The sequence below is a fragment of the Eretmochelys imbricata genome, chromosome 9 (genome assembly GCF_965152235.1).
Source record: "Eretmochelys imbricata isolate rEreImb1 chromosome 9, rEreImb1.hap1, whole genome shotgun sequence".
NCBI classification, from domain to species: domain Eukaryota; kingdom Metazoa; phylum Chordata; order Testudines; family Cheloniidae; genus Eretmochelys; species Eretmochelys imbricata.
The window spans coordinates 101917200-101937523 of NC_135580.1; the positions used below are offsets into that span (position 1 = coordinate 101917200).

The following is a 20324-nucleotide window of genomic DNA, read 5'->3' on the forward strand; positions in this document are numbered from 1 at the left end:
TGACTTTTCCTGTCTCCTGAAGCCTGGCTGCAAAGAGACTGCTAGAGGTGGGAGGGGAGCCTGGAGGGTTTCGTTTACAGGGAGCCAGGTTTAAAGAGCTCCTGGCCTTGTGCCATTGGGGAGCCTAGGACTAGTCTGGGGAAAGGTGAAGGGGCAGGAGTGCATCACAGGCCCAGGCAGCTGGGCTGCAGCGTGGGGATCTTAGTGCAGCAGGATGGAGACGAAGGGTCCCTCACAGAGCAGAGGAAGCCATTATCCTGGGTGAGGCTTTAGCACAGGCCTCTAGACAGGCGTGCAGGAGGCAGCAGTAGGCCCAGCCCCAGGAGACCCCGACCCTCCTTGTCCAGTGGCAGAGATGGGGTTCAGCTTTGGATGGAGGGGATCGTGTGGGGGGCTGTCTTTCCAGAGAGAACACAGGTGCTGGGTGAAGGCCCCAAAAGCACCACCCTGGACTGGGTGTGGAGCTATTCTGATGGGTGGGGGTGCTGGGGCATGAAGCAGCGTGGCCTCCCCAAGATCTCTTTGCTGCAGAGGTCTCAGCAGCATGCGTCTGTTTTACTTGTTCTTAATTATGTATGTTAATAAACTGACCCAACCGGATAAAAAAACGAACGACTAGCATGTCTGAGCTGATTCTCAACTCCCCCAAAGGGACCCGTGGCTCTAGGAGCTGGCATCCGTCAGCTCTTCAGGGGCAGGCTGTCCCTCTCTCCTCTCTGAAAAGCGCCTGGCCCAGCAGGGGTGTTGGACCAATTAGATGAGGAATCCCTGCTTATACTAGTGAGGTAAGAGGGTCCAGCAACAGCTCAGAGCCAGTGCCTCACCGCCCTGAGAGCGTGACTAGGGGAGATCCCAGCTCTGCGCCAGGCCTGCTGGGGCCTGGGCTACACCCAGCCCTGCTCAATGCTCTGCTTTCCCCATCTGTAAGACCCAGAAGCTGCAGCAGGTTGGAAGGATTAGTTCATGGTGGCTGGTCAAGTGCTACCTCAGCTGGGATGTGCAGGGGCATTAATGGCAGCCCTGAGCAGTGCCCTCAGCAGGGCCAGAGGGCCCACAACAGCCCCATGTGTTCTCACTGAGCACTGGCCCTGACTTTGGGTACCCACCTGGGGCCTGATTCCCAAGGGCTCATCAGGATCTGTAGGCACTTGGCACGTCTGCAGATCAGGCCTGAGGTGGGCATCAGCATTAGGAGCTACTTCTGGAAAACTGGACCTTTCCGTGGGTAAGGCTGGGAAAAGCAAACATGTGAGCTGTGCTATTTGTGTTGTGTCCCCACCACCTAGTGCCGAAACAAGGAACAGGCACCTCTAGTTACTGCGGTATTGTAGCCGAGGGACAAGGGGGGTGAGGCAATGTTAATGGACCAACTGCTGGTAGGGAGAGAGACAAGCTTTGCAGACCCCTCTGTATCTGACCTATCAGTCCTCATCCTCGAAGGAAACCTGTGCATGACCTTCAACAGACAAGCCTGGGAGCTTAAATTCGTAACTTGGCTAGAGCCTACAAATCATGGACTGAACAGAGATGCTGGAGTTATAGCTCATTACAATGATCTTTAACCTACTAACTCCTGTCTTGGTCTGTGACTGTGGGGTGTTAACAGGCCCCTGTACCTTGACTGGTGCCTTAGAATATGTGCTAGCTTAGCATACGTAGTTATCTGTTCACTCTTGTACTGAGCTGGGACACTGAGTTCCTTTCCCAGACCTGGACAAGAGCTCACTGTAGCTCCAAAGTTTTGTCTCTCACCAACAAAGGTCCAATAAAAGAGAATCCCTCACCCCATTATAGTTAAAACACTCCAAGCTCAGGGGAGGGAGAATGGAGTGGGAACAGGCTCAGTAGTGACAAGTGTCCTATTTAAAGTTATTTCCAGTACAAGCTCTGATGGCAGAGGGTTTAAGTGTAACCCTTCTGCCTGTCAGAGTTGGCAGCAACAAGGGCCGGGTTCAGTATCTAGGGGATCCATTCCAATAACACAATGCAAAACCGGCTTGAGCCCCCACCCAGTGACCTGGGACAAATATATACCACCCCCGCTGGGTGCCTCTAAGAGGTAATACTTCCCCTCTCGCAAGCACATAGTCTGAGTGTAACAAAAAGCCTTTTAATAACAGAAACAATGTGGCATTATGTTGAGGAAACACCACCAACAGGATTCATAACACAACCCATGAGCAAACAACCCCCCCCCCCCAAGCAAATTGGGGCATGTCCTTTCCCTTTGGTTCTTGAGTCCAGCAATCCAAAAGTCCAATGACCCAAAAGTCTCTGTCCCTGGTCAGGGCAGCCCCGGAGTTCAAAAGTTTACCTGCAGAGTTTTACCTCCCAACCTAGGTGGAGATTGGAGGGTGGGGGGGTTAAGGGGCACCTTACGTGGTCCAAAGCTGATGGCCCCACCTCTCCATGGGGCTCCGCTCTGCCAGCTGCCCCATGGGCTGCTCTAGGCATCCAACAAACTGCTCTGCTCCACCAGCCGCTCTGCTCGCCATCCTGCAAACTGCTCCACCATATATCTTCAGGCTCCCCCACTACTTAACACAACGCTCAGTGATTTTAGCTCTTAGTAAGTTTAGCTCTTTTGTGATTTCAGCTTGTAGTAGGGGAGCCTCAGTGCTGGTACATCATTGGCCCAAAGTGAATTCAGCTCAGCAGCCTGTAACTAGACTCCTAATGGAATCAAAATTAGCTCTGATATTCCACCGTGGAGAGAGGAGGAAGTGCAATTAGCATGTGGGACCCATATCACCAAATATTAATACCTATCCCCAGCCTCTCTCAATTCAGAGTTTTGGAACCCATGTCCCTTGCCTAGCGAGTGCTACTTAGTTGATGGCGAGTCCCTCCATTATAACAAAAGGCCAAGTACAGTTCCACTGTCCTTGAGTCCCATAATCAGGGTAATAACAATTTATTCTTCCTGCCCCAATAACAGAGACACTGGGGATCCCACAGTAGCCAAAGTGACCATTTGGGCAGCTATGGCCTCATTCTAGGTGGGATGGGTGTGCCTATGCAAATGAGATCGGCCCCTGAAGTTCTTTTCCACAACTTGCCAGATGTGGTGGAGCTCATCCTGACTCTGCTTACATCAGCATGCGGAGTTGGGGCTGGAGCTGGGCCTTGGGCCTCTGCCTGAATCAACTGGCCTCTGGGAAGCGTGAGCACAAGGAGGGAAAGGAGAATTCCCCTGACAGCAAAATTTCTAGGGCCCCTGTCGAACTGCCCCCTTGCTCCAGGCATGGGAAGCTGTGTGACCTAGTAATAGCCCAGCTCCAGAGAAAATAGGTCTGAATTTAGCAGTGTGCAGAGGTACTGAGTGTGCACCTCAGAAGCTGAAGTTGTGAATGGGCTGGGCACCAGAACACTTTCCAACCTGTGCAGGCAACTTTCCAGTTCGTCTGGGTTCCTGCTGTACTCCCTGTAAAATGCTCTCTCTGCACTGGGGAGGGTGCACAGGCCTAGGAGCTGGCTCTCATCCATCTCTTCTTGAGTGTATGAAGTTCTGATACCTTCTGTTTTCTATGTACTGCACCTTTCAATGTCTAAACACCCTCTCTCTGGAGGAAGGTTGAGCAACCATCTTGTTCTCAGTTGCTGCAGCTTGGTACAGAGGAGAGGTGAACGCTGTGAGGGACAGTGAGCAGAGGCAATAGTTGGGAGGGAGGGAACACACCTCCTTCCTAGATCCATCCTGGGCTCTCCTTCCTGCACCCCTAGGGCCACTGCCCAGGTCTGCTCTAAGAACCAGCATGCTTAGGAACCCCTGGTAGCTGCCTTGCTCTGCTGTACTCGAAGCTGCAGCTCTCGAATCCATTCCAGTCCAACTGCTGCCCTCCCCATAGCAGTGGGGTCCTGCTATCTCAGCAGCCTAGCTTATGGAGTCTTATTGTCCCAGACTGCAGCCCTGCACTTTGGCAGCCCGCTCTCCCTGTGTGCCTCATGCTGGGCCACAGGCCTCCAGCTAAGAGTTGTGCTGATGGCACCCTTGAGTCTCCATCCCTGGCTTCCTGCTGTGCTGCCTTTTGAGTTTGCTCCATCCCCTTGAACTGAGTGTTAACCAGGCTGGATGTGGGAGATCATCACACTGTCCATCTTCCCCTCTCAGTTCTGCCTATAGATGCTGGAACTAGGGGCGCTGGGGGTTGGCCACATACCCTGGCTTGAAGTGGTTTCCATCATGTGCAGGGTTTACAGTTTGGTTCAATGGCTCTCAGCACCCACACTGCACACATGGTTCCAGCACCCCAGGTCTGCCCTCCCTTCACCCCTCGATCCTGACCCTCAGCCCTGGACTCCTCTGCCCAGAGCTCTGCCAGTGCCCCTCAGGCCTGACCCATGACCCCCTTGTTATCCCAGCCGTGGGCTTCCCCTAGCTCTGCTAACGGCCCCCAACGCGCACACCGCCCCCCCCTTAATTCCCAGGCCAGCTTGCACTAGTTGGGGTGAGGTCCAATTATGTGCCGTGGTTTTGGTGAAGTCCTGTTAGGGCAGAGGCCCCCAACCTGTGGGGCGCACTCCCTAGGAGGGCACAGAGGAATGTTAGGGGGGGAGCAGCTGGGGCCTGGGCCAGCCCCCACAGGGGGACGGGGTGGGAGTGCCACCCCACTCCGCTCCTGGCCTTGCCCCCAGCTCTTACCCCTGTCTGTGTCCCTCCCCTCGCAGAGCTGCAGCCCCACTCCCAGCCCTGGCTTGGGGGGCGGGGCATGGACGGGGTAATGGGGGGGCACGAGGTAAAAAGTTTGGGGACCACAGCATGCGGGTGACCAGGCGGCAAGTGTGAAAAATTGCGACCCTTTTTTTCTGGGGGAGGGAGTTACAGGTGCCTGCGTATGCGACGCCCCTAATATTGGGGTGCCTGGTTCCCTAAGTCCCATGCCTGGCTGGACTGAGCCCCACCCCACTGGCTGCAGGGCCTGGCTTCCCTCTCCTCTGGCAGCGCCGGGGTTAATGCCCGGCCCAGCCCAGCACCCGCTTTAGGGCAAGCCCTGAAGGGCTGAGAGAGGCCGGCCAGGCTGGGCCGTGCGGGGCCAGGCCTGGGGGGCAGCGCCCAGCAGTGGCTGCAGGCCCCCCTTCCCTGCAGGCCAGGGCCCCCGGGCAGCCAGGCAGGCCAGCCCTCGCTCCATGGCTGGGCCCGCCCCTGAGCCCAGCCCAGCCCCCTCCACTCCGCTCCACACACAGCCCGGGGCGACAGCAGGGAGCCTCAGCTCACCACTGCCCTGGCAGGCAGCCTTGGCCTGTGCCCGGCCCGAGGGGCTCAGCTGGGGCTGCCCCGGGGCACGGTCCCAGCACTGGCCAGGCTGGGGGGTAGCCGGGGGGAGAGGGCCAGGTCCCAGGCAGCAGGAGCCTTTGCGGCTGGAGCTGGGGAAGGAGGCAGCCAGGTCCTTGTATCGCTTTCCCGTGGCAGGGCCAGGCCCGGGGGTCCCAGCCGCTAGCCCCCTCCAGGGACCGGCCCGTGGGGCTGACATGAGGGCAGGCTCCTGGGGCCACAAGCACTGGAGGAAACCGCTGCAAAGGGACCTGCAGCCCTGCCCAGAGGAGAGATGATCAGTAGGCAAGGTAAGGACTGGAGGCCCGAGCCCTGGCCAGCCCACTGGGGCGAGGGCAGGAGACACCTGGCCCTGGGGGTGGCGAGGGGGGCGTAGAGCTGCCAAGGGCCCAGAGCTGCCTTGGCAAGACCCCAGACCCAGAGAGAAGGAGCTCTGATTAGACACCTGGCTGCGGCTTTGAGACTTCAGAGCCAGGCGCAAGTAAAGCCGGTTTCCCAGCTGCCCCGGGCTGGGCAGAGCTGGCTCCTTGTCCCCAGGACCCAAGAGCCGTGCGGGGCCCCAGCGACACCTCTGAGTGAGGATGGGCTCTGGCTGCCGAGCGGCTCTGCCCGGGGCGAACCCCACTGGGCTCCCAGAGCGTGGGCGAGTTCGGGTCACTGGCAGGTAGGAAACCGGAGGAGCTGCCCTGACTGGGGCTGGCGTAGCTGAGCCCTGCCCTGGGGTGCTCTGCCCTGGGGAGCCTCTGCAATTCCTCCTGCACTACTTGCAAGAGCGACCCCCTCCCCCTCCTCCTGGCCCCCAGTTCCTAGCTCCGCCCCAGCACCAGCGCGGGTGCAAAAGCTCCCTGGCTGCCCCGAGCCCCTGCGTGGGGCTAGCGCCCAGGGGCCCGCCGGGCTGCCAGGCCGTGCCTGGCCGGAAAAGGCCCAGAGGCCGCCCTAGGCGCGTCAGCCAGGGCACCTCGGCCAGCCAGCCGTGGCGAGGTGCAGGCTGCAGTGGCCCACCGTGCTTGGACAGCCTCTGCGCGAGCGAGGCCCAGAGACCCTGGGCACGGACTGGGCCACGGGCGCTGGCCCTGGCAGGGTCCTGCTGGTCTCAGGGTGCTGAGGGCCTGAGCAGGCAGCTGTGCCTGGGGGTCAGCTGTGTGCTCACCCCCATGGGCTGTGCCCCTGCTGCAGGCGGGAGCTCAGGCCTTTAGCCCTTCAATAGCGGGCGGGAGGCACCAGGGCCCTGGGCTCAGCTCTTCCCGGTCACTACTGCATCCACCAGGCCTCATGGGGCTGTCGTGTGAATGTTTCCCTGGAGTCGTTTTGTCTGCCGTCTAAGGGGGAACACCCTCTTCCTCCTCCACTCTGGGGACACGGCCCTCCCCTACTCCTGGGCTGGTGTGGTGAGAGCCCCCCCCCTTTTTAGGCTGCGTTCGTTTTTGATTGTACGTGACCGCATGGGAGCGAGGTCAAAGTGGGGCCCAGTTGTCACGGAAGAAGGCGATTCTGGGGCAGTTGCAGAGGTTCTGTTTTGTGGGATGCATCCCTCCCCACCAGCACCCACGTGGTGCCCGTTTGCCTGTGCAGGGTTCAGTGCACTCTATCTGTCACGCCCAGACAGTACCGGAGCCCCTTTCCGTGCAGCCTCGCAGGGGAGGGATGTGACTCAGAGTCCCCTGGGCTCATGCGCTTTCCACAGCCAAAGCAGCGTGAGTTTTGGTTCTCTGTCCACTCAGGGGGCAGACAGCCTCGTCACACTGGCCCTCGCTGGCTCCGCTGGTGTTAGTCTCAGCAGCCGGGCCAGGGAGTGAACAGGCTACAAAGACTGACCCTCTGGCCGGGGAAGGGTGAGCTGGGCAGAATGGTGTGCCCGGGCTGAACTGGTTCTGTAGGCGGAGGGGTTTTAGGTTCCAGGGCTGGCAGGAGCCTGGAATCCCTTGCAAACCCAATAAATCCAGCTGGCGTCCCAGGAGATCTCAGCCTCTCACCGGCTCTGGGAGGGGAAGGACTCTGTTTGCATTAAGGCTTATTCATGCTTCAATGCTTCCTCTTTCCCTTCTGGGGCCTGCAATACACCAGTGTAGGAAGGTGACACAGACAAAACCACCTTCCTTCTCCCGCCAATAGGAGAATGGGGGTGGGGGTGTTTCTGTCTCCCCCCGGGATCGCATCCCTGCAGAAATCCCCAGGCCCAGAGAATGGGAGCAGGGACCCCAGGTGCCCCGAGTCTAGGCTCTCAGGGACACAGATCCCCTTGTTCTGTGCTCTGTCCCCTGCTGTGAGCACTGGATGCCTCAGGACTAGCAAGGCAGATCAACCCTTTTACATGAGTTCCTAGGTCCAGAGATGTGCCCCGACCTCCCCCCTCACCTCCTCCCTCACACAGAAGTCCTTTGTTTTTCCTGCTGCCTCCAAACAAAGGGAAACATTTGCTGACAGGGATGGGACCAGCCCAAGGTCTGTGTGAAACCTTCTTGTTTGTGTGAGATCCGTTGCCCTGCTAGGACAAGGGGCTGCTGCAGAACTACAGGAGCTGGCCTGCGTCGGGCTATAGAGCTGGGCTGATGGCGCAAGGAACTCGTCCAGAGAAACATTCAGCTCTCCAGATGGAAATGGATCAGGCCCCTGCTATCCCTGCCCTTGGCTCCCCCATGGCCACCTCTGCCTAAGTGCCACGATCCCGTCAGGCAGCTCAGAGCAGGCTCGGCCTCTGTCTGCCAAAGACCTGCTTGGGGAGCAGGGGGATGTCCAAACCCAGCCCCGCTGAGAGCCAGCCATGGCTTGGGGGGAGCCAGCAGGCAACACCCATTGTGCATAACTGCCCTAGCTTGTGGCTGCTCTCCCCTGCCAGTGAGTGGCCTCACATAGAGAGTGAGTCCCAGGATGCAATGCAGCCAGACACATTCACCCCCCCCTCTCCTGTGGAGACGTGGGGTCCCAGCATGCAGTGCAGCTAGGGGCACCCCCAGGATTGCCCTGTCGGCCTTAGGGCCAGATGCTGAGGGTTGGGGTTGCAGTGTAATTCCAGTGTGTTTGGGTTAGGTGGGTACAGTCTGTCCAGTCTCTTACCTTCGGGCTCAAAGGAATCAGACCCACAGAACCACAGGTTCCATAATTTGTGCCTGGCTTCAGCAGCAACCCTTCGTCTTTCACTGCCTGGTAAATCAGCGGTGCAGGGTCTGGCCCACTGTCAGTGGTGTGCCTGAGGGCTCCCTGATGGCAGGGATTGAATCTGCTGGGTGGCAGACCCCTTCCTGGTGTGGGTCCGGAGAAGGGCCAGGGGGCAGTGATGTGTGGTGACGTGCTATTCTGTATTGTTGTGGGTGATGCGATGTGTTACATGATGGTCTGATGAAGTCTGAGGGCTCTCCTGTGCTGTCTCCCCAGACACTCAACGGGCCGTGGCGATTCTGACCAGGTACCAAACCACTCTGAGGGCTCCAGAGGAGCAGCAGTTGAAGGCCTCTATTGGAAAGGTCTCGCACATCTTCCGAAGTGACCTCTTTCAGGCCCTGCTGGGTAAGCACCTTCCACCTAGTGAGCTGACTGCTGGCTTCGCACTGAACAGTCACTCGGTGGCTGACACACATGCGTAACCTGCCCCTCTCAGGGTGAGGATGTTGGGGACCTGGGCTCTGATCTCCTAGTGTCTGCGGCAGGAGCCCAGCTCCTCGGGGGAGTGAGTTCTAAGGAACTTTCTGCAGCTCATGTGTCAAGGCTTTTCTACACTCTGTCTGGGGCCTGGGGCCTGGGAAGAGCCCTGGAACCGCCCTTTGTCTGCAGGAGTCAGAGATCTGAGCTCAGTACCCTCCTAATGTGGCTGTACAGTGGCACAGAACGATTCCATTCAAGCATGTGAAAGAGCTCAAAGCTTCAGCACAGCTGGAGCTGTTAAGTGGCTTAACCTGTGAGACAGTAACGGTAATAGTGAAAGGCAAAGCAGGTCACGCACAGGTCCTGTGGACTACGATTCCCAGAATGCTCCTTTCACTGACTGGTCTTAACCTTCTAATTGATGCCTCGGTCTTTCTTTTTCACTGCCGATTTGTAGGGCAATGTGGATTTTTTCACCCCAGGATGCCCAGGGCAGTGCATGTTAAGGGGCCTTGAAGTTTTATAAAGCACTCCTTGCAGTGTTCAAACATGATGGTGTTTATGGCCCAGCAGCTATGGATCATGTGATGGAGTTTTATGCACCTTTCCCTCCCAGCCCTGACACACAAAGCCTGCTTGTGTTGGCATCGCTTCTCTCTATTCTTATTATCATCCCTTGGGGAGAAGTAGGTTTTTCTCCACTTGCTTCCTATTGAAGATAATATTTCACAGGGTTGGGAAAGCAGCTCCCAATGCAGCCCTGACTTTCAGGAACTCCGAACCTGGTGTATTTGCAAGGAATACGATGTGTTGAGGGAAAAGAACTATACACAAGAAATGGCTATAATAGGCAGCCCCATCTTGCAGGTCAGAGGACTCAGAATGCCTTCCCCTTCCTTGGATCTCAGCGCGGCACCCCCCTGGCATTACATCAGTGCAGCTGGAGTCTTATCAGAAACTAGACAAATACAATGAGAGAAACTCCCACCGATATCCTGTTGAATTTTTACACACACCGACTTCCTACTTTCATGCCCCTTTCCTGTTCACTTCCAATGAATTTTCTAGCAAACAAATTAATGGCCAGGACTGTTCCTGCAAATTTTGAAGCAAATTTTAAATGATTACTACAGACTATTCACACAAACTAAATTCTGAGCGCATGACTGGCAGAAACCCGATTTTAACAGTAACCCTTGGGGTGCACAAACCCTACCATGTGACTTATGTGTCCAATGAACATTAACACAACTCCAATTCTGAATGCTCCAATGAGCCAGAGACCAAAAGGTATCTGCAGGAATTCGTTTGCTAATAAGCTAGAATAATAAATATGTGTGTGAGAACCACCGTCTGTTTGTGGGCATCTAACTTAAATTAACTTGGCCTCTCTCTAAGATACTTGTATGGCCCCTATCACCCTAGTACCTGAGCTCCTCGTGATCTTTAATGCATGTCCCCTCACACACCTGGTGAGGCAGGAACTGCTAGCCTCCCCATGGTACAGAGGAGAATGGAGGCACACAGAAGCTAAGTGATCTGCCTAAGCCGAGGTCATATATGAAGTCTGCGGGAGAGCAGGGAATTGAACTAGGGTTTCTTGAGACACAGCCTAACACTCTAATTCCTGGGGCCTTCCTCCTGTCTTCCTAAATGAATGACTATGAATGGTTAATGATGGTGCATGTGAAGCTGGTGAGGCAGGACGGGTATTTCTAGGACGCTGTCTCCTACCTCCTTTCCTGCTGTTTTCCGTGGAGATGGATGGACCCTCTGTTGGGCATGCCCAGGGACACACTGCTGCCTCATTCGCTCCCACTCCATGTGACTGCTTGGGCCCTGCAGGCACAGCATAGTCAGGTGCTTGTCAGCGCCCAGGTGCGGTGGCTCATGGGCTACTGTGTGGTGAGGATGTGGCTCCATTTGCTGAGTCATGTTGGCTCAGGCTATAGAGAAGAACAGGTGTTTTGAACAGAGAGAGAACACAGTGGCCAGTAATGTCTTTCCACCTCCCATTTCCAGGCCTGAGGAGTACACTTTGTTTGGATGGCATCTCTAACTGTATCCCACCAGACTGAAATCCAACCTGCCTATATTTCCGGGGTTCTCAAACTTCAGTGGACTGTGACCTCCTTCTGACAACAAAAATTACTACATGACCCCTGGACGGGGACTGAAGCCTGAGCCCACCCAAGCCCCTCCACCCCGGATGGGGGAGCCAAAGCCAAAGCCAGATGTGGGGCCTATAACCTGAAGCCCTCAGGATTCAGCCCTGGGCAGTGGGGCTTGGGCTTCAGCTTCGGCCTCAGCTCCAGGCCTGAGCAAGCCTAACACCAGGCCTGGCAACCCCATTAAAACAGGGTCATGACCCACAGTTTGAGAACCGCTGCTATAGATGATTCTCACCTCCTCCTTCAGAAGGGGCTAGGGAAATCGCTCCCTGCTGCTGTCTTTTCCTCTGATAAACTGATCCTCGTCAAGAGGCTTTCTGCTTGGGCAGGGATCTCTGCTAAGACTATTGTGGCTTGCTCAGTGGGGACACATGGTAGTTTTCTGGGCATTAAAAAGAAGAGTTAGCTGTTTGATACCACATGTATAACCATCTAAGAAGAGTGTTCTGTTTTCATAGACTCATAGATTCCAAGGCGAAAAGGGACCATTGTGATCATCTAGTCTGACCTACTGCATAACATAGGTCACAGAACTGTCCCGTAATAATTTTTAGAGCAGAGCTTTGAGAAAAATATCCAATCTTGGGGTAAAAATTGTCCGTGATGGAGAATCCACCATGATCTTTGGTAAATTGTTCCAATATTTAATTACTCTCACTGTTAAAAATTTGCACCTGATTTCCAGTCTGAATTTGTCTAGCTTCACCTTCCAGCCATTGGATCATACTATATCTTTTTCTGCTAGATTGAAGAGCCCATTATTAAATATTTGTTCCTAAGTAGGTACTTATAGACTGTAATCAAGTCACCCCTTAACCTTCTGTTTGTTAAGCTAAATAGATTGAGATCCTTGAGTATAGACTACACTATAAGGCATGTTTTCTAATTCTTTACTCACCCTTATGGCTCTTCTCTGAACTGTGGCCGATTTATCAACATCATTTTGAATTGTGGTCACCACACCTGGACACAGTATTCCAGCAGTGGTCGCACCAATACCAAATACAGAGGTAAAATAACCTCTCTACCCCTGTTTATGCATCCCAGGATTGCATTAGCTCTTTTGGGCACAGCGTCACATGTTCAGCTGATTATCTACCATGACCCCAACATCTTGTTTTTCAGAGTCACTGCTTCCCAGGGTGGAGTCCCTCATCCTGTGAGTAGGGTCCACATCCTTTGTTCCTAGTTGTATACATTTACATTTTCTTATGATAAACAATCTGTTCCACCTTGTATTTGGCTGTGACGCTCTGAGTACATTTCCCAGACCTAAAGAAGAGCTTTGTGTAGCTCGAAAGCTTGTCCCTCTCACCAACAGAAGTTGGTCCACACACCTTGTCCCCCTAATATCCTGGGACCAACACAGGTACAACACTGCATACAACAATATGGTAATTTTATATCGTTTTAGTTGGGTAATCAAAATGTTCTTTGGGGGGAGGGATAGCTCAGTGGTTTGAGCATTGGCCTGCTAAACCCAGGGTTGTGAGTTCAATCCTTGAGGGGGCCATTTGGGATCTGGAGCAAAAATTGGGGATTGGTCCTGCTTTGAGGAGGGGGTTGGACTAGATGACCTCCTGAGGTCCCTTCCAACCCTGATATTCTATGATTCTATGTTGTGTGGTACCAAGTCAAACACTTTAGAGAAGGCTAAGGACATTACATCAACACTATTACCTTTATCAACCAAACTAGTAATCTCATCAAAAAAAGATACCAGGTTAGTTTGGCAGGATCTATTTTCCATAAACCCATGCTAATTTGCATTAATTACATTACCCTCCCCTTTAATTCTTTATTCAGCAAGTCCCATATCAGCGACTCCATTCTCTTGCCCAGGATTGGTGTCAGGCTGGTAGGCCTATAATTGCCTGGGTCATCCCATCTGGCACCACATTCGCTTTCTTCCAGTCTTCTGGAACTTCCCCAGTGCTCGAAGACTTATTGAAAATCGCCTTTACCAGTCCAGCAAGCTCCTTAGCCAGCTCTTTTAAAACCCTTGGCTGCCAGTTATCTGGACCTGCTGATTTAAAAATGTCTGACTTTAGTAGCTTCTGTTTAACATCCCCCAGAGATCCTAGTGGAATGGAAGGAGTGTTATCATCACCATGTGATGAGACTATATCATCTGTTTTTTCCCTGAAATACAGAAAATAAATATTTGTTGAACACTTCTGCCAATTATTATTGATAATTTTACTATTTCTGTCTAGAAATAGACCAACACCATTGTCAGATTCTTTTTGTTCATAATACATTTTTAAAAATTCTGAGTGTCCTTAACTGTGCTGCCCATAGATTTCTCCTTGTGTCCCTTTTGCTTTCCTTATCAATTTTCTTCCATTCCTAACACATGTCATTTATATTCATAACTATCAATTTCCCCCTTCTTTCATTTGTTAGTATTTTTTTTATAGCTGCATGCACTTCCCCTCCAAACCAGGTCTTTTTTTGAACCAGTACAGCCTTCTGCTTGATTGTGGCTTTTGAGGCATCTAGTAAGGTGTCCTTAAATTATTTCCAATTATCTTTCATATTTTTCTGAACAAATTCTTCCTCACGGCCAATTTGGCTCATAATTATTTTCAGCTTTGTGAAACTGGACCTTTAAACTGCCAAGTGTATATCTTACTCGTCTAAATTTTATTCTGCTTGCACATTATAAATGTGATCAAGTCATGATCACTTGTACCCAAGCTACCATTAATTTTAGTTCTGTATGGAGCCAGCAGTGGGAACAACAAATATATAATAATTTTGTGGATTACATAAAAATTAGGCCATTTAAAAATGTAACACCTTGGTAAAGGATTTTTTTAAAAAACAGAAATAATTTGACATCTTGAACCCGGAGGCTGCTCTGCTTTGTGTCGTACCAGATCAGGATAAATTCTGGGCAGGAACTAGTTATGATTGGCTCTTAAGATACAAAAATATAAAGACAATACCAGGGAACAATTTACAGCAGAAATAATCTTCAGTGAGACACAGGAGCTCCCTATCTGAACTCTTCCCCTTGGATTCCACCTGCCAGATGCCTAGAGACTCCAGACCTCAAGGGAAATGTGCAGCAATTCCAAAGTGTCTTCAGAGGTCTCTTAAAGGGATGTCTGATTCCCCAGTCCCTTGAAAAGAGAAGAAATGCCCCTACTCTGCTGTTCCCCCAGACCTCAGAGATGTGTCTCAGGCTTGTATGAAATCTTCTGAGTAAACTGTAAAAAGAAAAGGAGTACTTGTTTTCTTTTTGCAAATACAGACTAACATGGCTGTTACTCTGAAACCTGAGTAAACTGTGGTACAAGTGAGAGCTCAAAAGCATCCGGTTAGCTCTGACCAGGTGGTGAGAGCCTGGAGGATCCATCTATCCATTCTCAGGAAAACCTGTCATGGTAATTAATGCCAACCAGTTCTCTTTCAGGCATTTCTGAGATTCACCTCACCATATTACCTAGGCAGTTCGCATCTTTATCACACATAGCTGCACCCAGAACCTGTTTCCCACACAGCAGTCCAACAGAGGGTCTTCTCCTTAGTCTCTCCTCTCTTGCCCCACTAACTCCTTGCATTCTGCCCCTCTTTCCTTTTCTGCCAGGTTCCAGGAGCTCTGTCTTCCCTCCCTGGGAGACAGGAGCTATGAATGATTGTCCTGGGAACAATGACAGAGCTGTTCCATGGCTTTGGAGAGGAATGCAGGGCCTTCCTCCTCCTCAGCAAAGGGAGGGGAGCAGAACATGCTGCAGCAGGTCAGGGGGCACTGTGGTGTCAGCAGGAGGTGTAAAGATAAACTGGTTGGTGGTGTTTTGTTCGCGCAGGAGTGGCGTTCAGCTATATTCCTGTGTAGTCTGGCTCAAAACAGGGGGAGAGGCTGAGAGTCCAGCAGGGAGGCCCTGGCGAATTAGCTGGAATTTCCATATCAAATACATTTGAAATCCACAATGTTTGTTCACGAGCCAGGTTTCCAGAGTCCTCTCTGAGGGTCTAGCTGGTTTGGAATAAAACTAAATCCAGTGATGGGTCACTGAGTCCCTGTGAGCAGGAGTGGAGCTCCTACAGTCGACAGACAAACCATATGACACGCAGGTGTATATGTGTAGACGCTGCTACTCAATACGTTGCCCAGGGCAGCTTCGCTGTGTACCTTCTTCTCCACTCCATGTATTCGTTTTATCCACCAGCCGTTGTCTCATCACATGCATAAATTATAGGCTCTTTCAGTCTGGGACTGTCGTCCTACTACAGGTGTGAACAGTGCCTTGAAAATTGGGGTCCTGAGCCCCAGCCAGGGGACCTAGGGGCTAGCACAGTAGAAAGTCTAAATACAAAGTGACTCGGCGAGGGTTCGTGATAACATGAACCTGTGAAAATGGGGCTCAGGTTGTAGCAGCCTGGGTGGAATCCGGCTTTATTGACCGTGGTGGTGGCAGCAGCCAGTGGGGCTGTGTACTCTGGGAGAGACGAGGCAGTTTCAGTCCCAGTCGATTTTCCGTCTCTCTGGTCACTTTCCCGTTGGGGTGGTGTTTCTCCAGCTTGGAACCCAACGTGTGCGTAAATCCGTGGGGTTGGCAGTGAGCTATCCCAAGGGAGGAGTGGCATTATTCTTTGTTTGGTTAGTGCCCAGGCAGCTTGGCAGCCCCACTTGGCTGGGCTCTGCGCAGCCTCACAGAAGGGCACCTGCCCTGGCTCAGACGGTGCTGGGCTGAGGAGTTGGTCTGTCACTTTGCATGCTTTCAGGAATGTGGTGGCTGCTTTCTTTAGGCCTCGTGTGTGCCCTGTGGGGGACCCAAAAGCATGTGTCTGTCCTCAGAACAGGCACTCACACTCCTGCAGGACCTGGGTGGCACCTGCCTTCCTCTGCTAGTGCATCCCAGCGAACAGGCCTTCTGCTCAGGGATTGTGTGGGTCGCTACCGAGCTAGGACGGGGTTGCTTGTTTGGGAAGTGACTGGTGGGGGCTGAGTTGTGTCCGGCTCTGTGCCAGGAACAGCCTGTGCTTGGCTGAGAGTCACTGTGGGAGAGGGCGGTTATTTCCGGACAGAGTGCTGCTCGGGAATGCATGAGCCCTGGGCTCAGGCACAAAAGAAATGGCTTGGCCATGAGCAGGGAAAACAGGATTTGCTGCCTCTTGCCTTCTGGCCTTTTTCTTAATATGTTTGAGGCCTTTGCCTGCTGGTGAGCCAAGTTTGTGATTTGTAGTGAAATTGCCCAGGGAAAGTTCAGGCACTCAGGGACCTAGGGGACCATGGGAACAGCCACAAATAATGAGATTTTGGCCCCTGCTTCAGGAGTCTCATGATGATTCAAAAACTGCAGCCTGTATGTGATTTTGTGTGGGGAGGAAGGGGCTGCCCCACAGTACCATGTAGTAAAGGGGGAGGTGTACTAAACTGCTATCCCAGAGGCCATACATTCCCGACCTAGCTCTTCTCCTAGCTGCTGTTCATAGTGCTGTAACATTCACAATCCTTAGTATGAGGCAGGGTCTCAGTCCTGGGGGGATAACTATTATTCACCAGTTTTACAAAGAAGGTAGTTGTACTTGCACATGGTCACTTTAGGCAGAACTGGGAACAGAAATCAGGTTTCTAACATACTTGGTGCCACCTTGCCATATAGCCTCACAGAAGGATCGTGCTAAATTAGGTGCTTGTGTACTCTACGCTACAAGAGTGGCTCTGTGTCACTCTCTAGACTGTTGTGGTTTATGACTCTGTTAATGCTTGCAACCCAAGCACTGGGACCCTCCGAGCTCACAGGGTCCTAGAGCCCGCGGTCCAGCCTGAGCCCAAACATCTACACTGCAGTTAAACAGCCCCTTAGCCTGAGCCTCGTGAGCCTGAGTCCAACGGCACGGGCCAGCCACCGGTATCTAATTGCAGTCTAGACGTACCCTTAGAGAGCTGCTTTAGCTCATCAGCAGAAGCTCATGCTTTTATGTTCAGAGATCCCAGGTTCAGTCCCTGCAGACAATCCAAAGAAAGGCTTGGTCACATTTGGCTGTGATGTTTGTAACCTTAGTCCACAATTTGCTCCCAGAGCCAGGAAGAAGAACCAAGAATGCTAGTGCTCAGTTTCACAGTGCTGTCTCACAAATACTTGTGTAACCCACTGGCATGTGCATGCCGGCTCCCTGTTTGGACTGACTTGCATAGAGGATAGCAGTTTCTTAGGCCCGGTCTACACTAGGAGCTTAGGTTGGTATAAGGGTGTCGCTCAGGGATATGAAAAATCCAGCCCCCTGAGCACCACAGTTAAACTGACCTAGCCCCAGTGTAGACAGCACTAGGTCCACAGAAGAATTCTCCTGTCAACCTGGCTGCCTACACAAAGAGAGAATCCCTCCTGTCAGCGTAGGCACTGTCTTCGCTGAAATTCAACAGCCTTCGCAGTGGGGCAGCATTGTAAGTGCAGAGCTATTGGTGAAGCAGAAAAGGTCTGTACTCTCCACCTGCAAACAAATATCTCTGTGTACCAAAGTTAGCATAAGGGCCCTAGAGATATTATGGGAGTATTTTAGTCTGCACAGGATTGTATGTAGAAGTGAAACTGGATGTGCCAATTGTTTTCTTGTTGCCTTTCTATTAGCCGTGTGTAGCTAAGGGAGAGCTGTCCCTCTAGGAACAGGCTGTGGCAGGCTGGGTATGTTTGAGACTCAGGGGGGGCCTGTGGGAAACATTGCCTGTGTGTCTGAGCTCCAGAAAGGTAAGAACTTGATTGAATAACCTCATCTTTCCAAACAGCCGCTTCATTCCTGGAGGTGCAGCATCGGTGCTCCTGGGAGACTGGCAGCCTCAGAGCATTGCTAATGTGCTAGGGTGTCTTTCACCTGTTTATCACAGGTTTGAATTTTGTCTGGCTCAGCAGGAATTAAAAGTCGTTCCCAGGCAATGACTGGTGGGTGGACCCGAGAGGGAATTAGTTTGATCCCTGTTCCAGTTCCCATGTCACAAGCTGGCTACCAGACTTTGCATTCGACTGTAAGCTGCAGGGGGCAGGGAGGGTCTCTGATGTGTGTTTGTGCAGCGTCTCCCACAACAGAGCCCTGATATCAGCTGGGGCCTCTGGCAAGAGCTTCTGTAGCAGGGACCACAGTGCCTTACTCACTTCCATCTGGCCGAGCCAGCAGCACTGTACTTGTTTCACACACAGAGAACAGGGGCGTGCAAAAATTAGAAGACAGCCCCAAAAGCCCAATCTCGTCTACTAAAAGTCTCGTTCTGTTTGGTCCCATCTCATGATGTTTGAATGTTTGGGGCTAGTGATCCTGAGGCCACTCAGCCTCCTGCCAGTGGCTGCGTGAGCAGCCTGATTCCAGGCCTCTCTTGGGAATTGGCCTCTCGGATGTTCCCAGCAGAGGCTGTGCAGTAAGCAGCCCCAACAGCTCATTCGTGGGCTGGTTGTTGAGCTGCAGCCTGCAAGGCCCACAGGACACACGTGGTCACTGAGACTCCAGTGTCGGTGGAGCAGTTAGTGCTGGAGGACTTGCTGGGCTTCCTGGAAGCCTGATCACTTCATTACTGCAGGCCCTACCCCAGTGGTGGCAATCTGCAGATTCCCCTTCCACACCTGGCGCACTGACCCTGCTTCCTGCTGGGTGCCCTCTGCTCCCCTTGTACGTCTCGTGTGCTGCACGTGGTCCCTATGAAATCATCGGAAACCAGCCAGAGCCACCGCATGCTGCCCTGCATCACTGCAGATGCTGCTGAGGATTAGTGCCTTATGTAGCCCTTGTCTTCCTCTCTAGCAAGACCACTGCTGTGGATTTGCTGGTGTCCTGTCTCCTCGGAAACTGACACCAGCTCCTGCTACTGCTGTAAGCGCTGACGAATGGGAGGATGAGTCTCTCCCAGGATAACCTGACCTCTGCTGGGCTGTGAGACGGTCTGGCTTGGGTAGTGGGTGGGTGTGCTGGATACAGCGACCTCTCAGCAACGGGCACAGTACAAAGAGTACGCCAGAGGGCACACCCGCAGAGCGTGGTGTTCATGGAACAGAAGTCTCTGTGTGTGTCTCAGTATCTGAGCCTCTGCAGGATTCTTGCTTGAAAACCAGCTAGTCTGATCAGGAGTTTTTCAGTGATCCTTATGGAGTACTGGGTGGCCTCCTTGCAGTCCGTTGCTGCTAGGCACCGTTCGCAGATACAAACCTGCCTTGGAGGGACACTGCCCTGTGGTGTCACAGGGCAAGAGGTGTTGGGGGAGCTGGTCCTGGGCTCCCCCTTCCTTCCTCAGGCTGCTTCTATTGTCACCCAGGCTCCTTTCCCCCCTGCCCCTCCCTTTGCCTGACTTTTCTCTCTTGCATGAGCACATCCAACATATGTCCACACCATCAATCCAGGTGTATTCAAAGTGTGGCAGGATCATAGAAGTGTCGGGCTGGAAGGGACCTGAAGAAGTCATCTAGTCCAGCCCCTGTGCTGAGGCAGGACCATGTAAACCTGGACTAGCCCGGACAGGTGTGTGTCCAACCTGGTCTTACAAACCTCCAATGATGGGAATCCCACGACCTCCCTGGGAAGCCTGTTCCCGAGCTTAACTATCCTTCTAGTTAGAAAGATTTTCCTAACATCTAACCTAAATTTCCCTTGCTGCAGATTAAGCCCATTACTTCTTGTCCTGTCTTCAGTGGATGTGGAGAACAGTTGATCACCCTCCTCTTTCTAACCGCCCTTCACATACTGGAAGGCTGTGATCGGGTCCCTCCCAGTCTGCTTCTCTCAAGACGAATCATGCCCCATTTTATTAGCCTTTCCTCCCCTTTGATCATTTTTGTTGCTTTACTCTGGACTCTCTCAATTTTGTCCACATCTTTCCTATAGTGTGACGCTCAGAATTGGACACAGCACTCCAGCTGAGGCCTCACCAGTGATGAGTAGAGTGGGACAATTCCCTCCCAGGTCTTCCATACGAAACTCCTGTTAATACACCCCAGAATGATAATCAGCCTTTTTCGTACCTGCATCGCACTGTTGACTCCTATTCTATTTGTGACCCACTATAACCCCCAGATCCTTTTCTGCTGCACTACCGCATAGCAGGCTATTCCCCATTTTGAAGCTGTGCATTTGATATTTCCTTCCTAAGTGAAGTATTTTGGACTTGTCTTTATTGAATTTCATCTTGTTGAATTCAGACCAATTCTCCAATTTGTTAAATTCATTTTGAATTCTAATCGTAAGAACATAAGAACGGCCACACTGGGTCAGACCAAAGTCCATCTAGCCCAGTATCCTGTCTTCCGACAGTGGCCAGTGCTTTGACTGTCTCTGGGAACTGATGGGCAGAATCCCCTGGGAGCATAACA

The 20324-nt window shown here is 52.6% G+C and overlaps 1 protein-coding gene across 3 annotated transcripts in view; it reads left to right on the forward strand.

The window, feature by feature from the left end:
• Nucleotides 1–5185: 5185 nt before the first annotated feature.
• The window catches only part of DLG3 (discs large MAGUK scaffold protein 3), a 180083-nt gene continuing 164944 nt past the window's right edge, over nt 5186–20324 (forward strand). For 2 of the 3 annotated variants that reach the window (XM_077825799.1, XM_077825800.1), the window contains exons 1-2: nt 5186–5562; nt 8645–8776. In XM_077825799.1, coding sequence (XP_077681925.1) covers nt 5547–5562; nt 8645–8776 — 148 coding nt within the window. In that variant the 5' untranslated portion in view covers nt 5186–5546. Of the gene's footprint in view, nt 5563–8644; nt 8777–17662; nt 17724–20324 lie in introns of those variants that run through there. The other variant, XM_077825801.1, reaches the window with a different exon arrangement.